Source organism: Lepisosteus platostomus, chromosome 8 (assembly GCF_059453375.1).
Source record: "Lepisosteus platostomus isolate fLepPlt1 chromosome 8, fLepPlt1.hap1, whole genome shotgun sequence".
Lineage (NCBI taxonomy): Eukaryota > Metazoa > Chordata > Actinopteri > Semionotiformes > Lepisosteidae > Lepisosteus > Lepisosteus platostomus.
The window spans coordinates 45739302-45745301 of NC_142618.1; the positions used below are offsets into that span (position 1 = coordinate 45739302).

Consider the following 6000-nt stretch of genomic DNA (forward strand, 5'->3'; position numbering starts at 1 on the left):
TTGCTAATCGCAAATGCAAACTGTCAGAAGTTAATCACAGGTGCACGGTTCGCAAATCACCACATCATACTAATGGTGAGCCTGCTAAAGACGATGAGTTTAATACTGGAACACTCTGCACTACATTAGTACAAAAGAGAGTAAAAGAAAAATATATATTTTTTAAATACTAAGATTACTGGTTAAAATTCAAGTCAGCCCACATTGATCGAAAAAAGTAACATCAAGTCATAGAACTTCGATCTCCATTTGCATATTTCATTTGTTTGGCATTTATCACAACTATTGTGTAATGATTCCACTGAATTAATATCCCAAAGTTCTGTGTTATTATTTTAACTCAGAGTTTACCTTGACTTTAATGGCTGCAATTCATCCTTATCTTCAGAATACATCATGAATGTTAACCTCGCAACTACTTTTTTTAGAAACTGGTCTCCATCAGAGCAGAGCAGTTACAAGCTCCACTTACTGACTGAAATTACCAGAATTGCAATCTTTTATCAAGATAACTAACATAAATCAGCATGTCATTGGAAATTATCTCCCCCCTGCTGTATAGTGTAGGGGAAACGATGTAGACCACTTTTAAAAGCCCTGAATCTTTTTATCCTAAAACCATGTCATACATTAAAAGCAATCCACAAATCAGAACTGCATATCCCTGTGTTGCATTGGAAACCAATCTTTACTTTTGTCTGGGTATCTGACGTTTTGTTGAAGTGAAGTACGGTATGTTAACAGAATTTAATTTGCTAAAGCAGTGAAGACCATACTAAGGAACTTTTGGTCGGGGTTACCCCATTGCAGACAGAAGCGAAGGTTTTACGTGATGAGAGAATTAAGACTCCCAAGGAAAGCAAACACCTACAGTAGGAGTCTTTAAAGGGACTTCTGTACCACCTGTTGCCCTAATGCAGTAATACGCACTCCTGGTTTATGAAGGGTGGTCAGTCAAGAGGTTTTATAATCAACGCAGTCATTAAGTCTTCAACTACAGTAATTACATTCATTTAGGCCATCGAGGTTAGTTTTGGTCTCAGAAACGTCCATTTACTCAACAGGACCGGGGGGGTGTGTATGAGTAACGTTTCGGATTGGTGCACCATTCTCGGTTACTCGGGCTGGAGAGAAGTGGGATTTACAGTAGATATGCATCAGGTCTAGCAGCAACTTGGCTTTTAAGGGAAGTTGGAGTTGTTGAAATATCACGCAAAAGGAAATAGCGGATAAGTCGTTTTAGTGTGAGAAAGGGAGTAAAAAAGCCGTGAAATAAGTTAAGTGCACTCGGCAAGCACATTTCTATTAACTTACTGATACAATAGTACGGACAGGCGAAGGCAAGGCTTTCCAAGTGCTTGTCTGTTAGATTCCCATAGGGCAATGTGAGGAATTTGTATCTTTTACCGTCTGTTTAACTTACACAGAACACAATATTATTAATTACGACAACAATGATGATGTCCCGGATCCACAGCGCTTTGGAAAGGCATGTTTGTCGATACCAGTGTGTGGTGTTATGCAGGTATTGCACAAGCTGTCAGTTAGGAATTCTATTGATTTTGCCATTTACAACTGATGTAGTTGATGAGTGCTCCCAACACCAACACTGTGACCAAACTACAGTATCCAAATGCCGATTGCGAGACGAGATTTGCCATCGTTTGACAATTTTGAAAAATACATCTTTCCGATCCCCCCCAATCTATACAAAAATGCCTCCTGCAGAGCCACCCGCATGCAACGTGTGTAACGTCCGGTTTTCATTTGCAAGTCGGGGGACCTCGACAACTTTCCGCCCGACGAGCTTCGGGACTGACGGGACCGGATGCTTTTCTTACAAACCCAACTTACGCTCCCCTCCGGCTCGTTACACACACGCACACGCTACTGTACGTAGTAGACGCGGCGCACCCGGACACCGTCTCCGCGGTGAGCAAACCACCAGGTTCCCCGGCCAACCACGACAACTCTCACAGCAACAGCGGCGGCGGCAGTCAGCACAACATCCCCACCTTCCAGACATTTAAAGATTGCCACACTCCCTTGGAAAACAGTTTAATTCATGACAGTTAAAAAGAGAGAGAGAGAACGAGCGAGCGAGCGAGCTTGACTTCCGAGTTCAATTGCGATTTGGGCACAACTCAAAAATAAAAAAAAAGTCCAAGACGTTTTGATCATTTAATATTACGTCAGGAGTCAATGCATTCGCTCAGCTTCGCTAAGCAATCACACGCTTTTCAAAGGGGGTGCGGGCAACATGCAAATACGTTACAAAACAGTGTTAGGAGAAAGCTCTCTTTTTACAGTACTGTATCACGTATTATTTGGATTAAATCCGGAAAGTGGGTGCATTTTTCACTACCCAGGCAGTTTAGCGCATTAAGTTTGATCAGCGGCACCTGAAGGTCGCCAGAAACCACACAAGTAAAAAAACAAGACGTAATATTTGAAATCGTTTACTCACAGAATGGTTAACTCCCCACATCAGGACGCTCAGCAGAGGGTCGCTGGCACGGAACAGCTTGACTTTCTGAGCAACAAAATGTTTCTTCTTCGTCTTCGTTTTACTCGCAATTGATGAGGCAATGCCACTGACTGTAGCCATGTTTTACACTTAATTTTGCCTAATAATGACAGCTCACGTTCAAATTCAGGGTCGGTCTCTTTAACAACAGAACAGACCGAGAAAAAAGTATGTACACTTATGCTGCTCCTCCTGTCCTGGTTCTTCTTAAGATGTCAAGACCCTATTCTCCTTTTATTTTTAATGCAGCTGCAGAATAAGCTCCTTACCATTTAGTTATCGGCATATCTAACCTAAAACAGCAGCTCCCCTTAAAAATAACCCTCCCCACCTTGCTTCACTCCAACATTCCCCTGTGAATACTTTATTGACGAGCGCGTTTGATACCCAGAATTAAAATACGTCTTCAAATAAAACAAAAAAAACTGAGATTTCATGCAACATACACAGCTCAATAAACCAATGCTCTCAGTCCTCTGTGCTCTCCCCACTGCGTACCAGTCCTGCACTAAAGCAAACACTTTCCCTCTTCCTTTTGCACTGCTCGTTTCCTCCAAAAACCGCTGCTGGCAAATGATGGACGTCCTAAAATAAAAATATCCGCATTGCAACCGTGTTACAATTTTGAATTTGTAGGTTTAAAATAAGCAGCCTCTGTCCCAGCGCTTCCGGCCGGGTGCTGCTCTGGTGACTGACAGCCCAGGGAGGCGGAGGCCGGCGCTACAGCATGCAGACCGATTATTAATGCGGTTGACGTTTTCTAGCGTAGAAAACAGCGGCGGTAGGTAAGAAAAGAAAAACGTTGTAACGGTATTTTGGTGCCTTTACCGTTTCGTTCTCAACCATAACTATAAAACTAGGAATAAAGTTTAAAAAAAGCCAACCGCACTCAAGTATACTTTTCGTCTTTAATTGTCATTTTCCATTTATTCACGCCTCTACTTGGGCAGACGTGACTTAGATAATTATTTAATTACTTTATAGGTATTTCATAAGTGTACACAAGACGAATGCCGAACTTTTTTTTATTCTAGTTATCATGTATTATTTATATATGGGACGTGAACATTCTTTAAGACTCGCAATTAAACAATTTAATTACGCAGGGGGGCACTTAAAACAAAAAAATATTTTGTATTACAAAGTGATACACAAGCGTGGGTGTTCAATGATGAACTGTCTGATTTCACCAATCACAAACCAAAGCTACAAAGCTTAAGGGAGAAGACGGTAGACAGCTGACTCACGAAAGATGCATACAGAACTAATTCTTCATCACAAAACCTGTGGCTGATTATACTGTACGAATCCGATGTCTAATATAAATCAAATGGTCAGACTAGTATTTTTAAACGGTGTTAGGAATGTAAACAGCTGCTTTATTTGTATTTGCAACAACAACAACAGCAACATTTGTTCCACATTTACAGTACCTGTTTGCAGTGGTTTCTGTTGTTCTACTTTTGCTACAGTTTTGTGTCCAAGAGTACTGTATGAGAGCAACACTGTAGTGTTTATGGTTAGTACTGAGACTTAACCTAATAATAATTTACATCTGTATTTAATTAAATTAATACAAAACGAAAGTGCTGAAGTTGGATTAAATTTATATTGTTGTCTGATTACCGAGATGAAACAATCTAAAATGATATTATGCAACAATTAAATTTGCACAAGAACAGCGGAATGTGTTCTAAATACAAATGGTGATTTGACTGGAAGTGCAGTTAATAGTGTTTTGTTTTGTTTGAACTATTTGATTGATATTTGTCATTAAGAATAGTTACACATGAGGGATTGCATATCTTCTTCAAATTGTGTGCAGTAACTTATCATTGTTGATAAACATCCCCCTAACTCACGCAGAGAGACAAGACAGCAATCGTGATTAATCATCATTGGGCCCAATGTATGGAAACAAACTTACGATTCACTGTAGAAATCTGTGGTTTCAATAGTTTAATAGTTAGTCCATGTGACAAACACAAAATAATAAAATATATCTTTCAATGGTTAAAGACCCAAATACCTTTACATAAGAGGATGGCATTATGATAAGATATTTAGTCTTTTTAAACTTCCAGAATCCCTGCAAATAAAACTGCCTCTTACTTTATAAGAAGAACGAAATGGTACTTTAAATATCTTTACATTATGGTAGCCTGTTTAGTTATTCTTGACTTTCTTTAAAAAGTCATTAGTACAACAATGACATCTAAAATGCATTAAACATGTATTCATGTTTCAATCAAACTGCATACAATCTACAGTAGTAGCCATTTAGTAATTCCTTTTAAAGTGTCACTGAAAATACCACAACACCAGTTAGGCACAGTGGATTTGAAGAAGGCAACACAAATCAACAGTCAACTAAAGTATCGCAATGTAGAAAACAAGAAGTGTGGCTTTATACACAAATAGATTGAGGGAAAGCACAGAATAGCATTCCTCAGTTGTAGAATTTGCGAGTTCTGAAATAAGGTGAAAAGTAAAATGGTGAAGTAACCAGCTAAAGAAAGAGGAAATGATCTGCCTGACCAATTGCTGTGGTTAGGCTAGACTCTATAACTGAGCAACACTGCTACGGGGCTTCTCTAAGCAGTGCCCATTTCACGGTAAGAGGTTGCAAAGAAGGACAAAGCTTTCGAAAGAAATAAAGAGAAGGGTTTATTTTTCCATGTTCGCAGTTTTTTATATTTCTGACTCCTTCAGGCAGTATTTAATGTAAAATTGTCTTTATTTCAGTATGGTGAATACTAGCTTTGATAACTTTTGACGGTACAGGACACCAAAAATACATCTTTATTTACAAAAATACATCTAGGGAAAGGTTGTCAATGATCTGTTGAAGTATCTTGTGTGTTTAATCCCCCAATTGTGTATCATATATACAGTACATATAATAAAACATGACTGACACATGATGGTCTCTAACCTTTCAACTGAAGTATTTGAATAAGATCACTGTCGAAGGGTAGCAGGGTGCTGGGTAGCAGCCACACAAATATAGGTATAGTGTACACTTTGGTCAAGTTTAAGACAAATTAATTAATTTAACCAAAGACCTGATTCAGACCTAAACTCAAATCTCTTATCACAATTTGTCAACATTCTATATATTTTATATGCTGCCCTCCCTCAGTAATGAACATTCTACCATTTTCCCTTTGAAGTGGTGACAACACTACTTTTCCTCTCAGACCTTTGACTCAGACATTGCTAAAAATTGCTTGCAGCTCTCCATCGGAGACAAACCAACCTTTAAAGGTTAAAAATGCTGACCCGGTGACACTGTGTAGGGGTAGTGGACTAGGGCACTGTCGACTCTAGACAGGAATGGACTGTCTGGATGGAAGAGTCAAAGGTGGCCACAGTGAGAAATGTTTTGTGCGGCAAAACCAAACATTGCCTTCAAATAAAATAACCTCATCCCAGCCATCAAGCGTGGCCTCAGGACCCAGCCATCCCAGCCA

General features: G+C 39.4%; 1 protein-coding gene across 4 annotated transcripts in view; it reads right to left on the reverse strand.

The window, feature by feature from the left end:
* The window catches only part of pip4k2aa (phosphatidylinositol-5-phosphate 4-kinase, type II, alpha a), a 99420-nt gene extending 96183 nt beyond the window's left edge, over positions 1-3237 (reverse strand). For 3 of the 4 annotated variants that reach the window (XM_088643681.1, XM_088643683.1, XM_088643682.1), the window contains exon 1: positions 2468-3237. In XM_088643681.1, coding sequence (XP_088499807.1) covers positions 2468-2608 — 141 coding nt within the window. In that variant the 5' untranslated portion in view covers positions 2609-3237. The remainder of the gene's footprint in view (positions 1-2467) is intronic. The other variant, XM_088643685.1, reaches the window with a different exon arrangement.
* Between the last annotated feature and the right edge of the window lie 2763 nt (positions 3238-6000).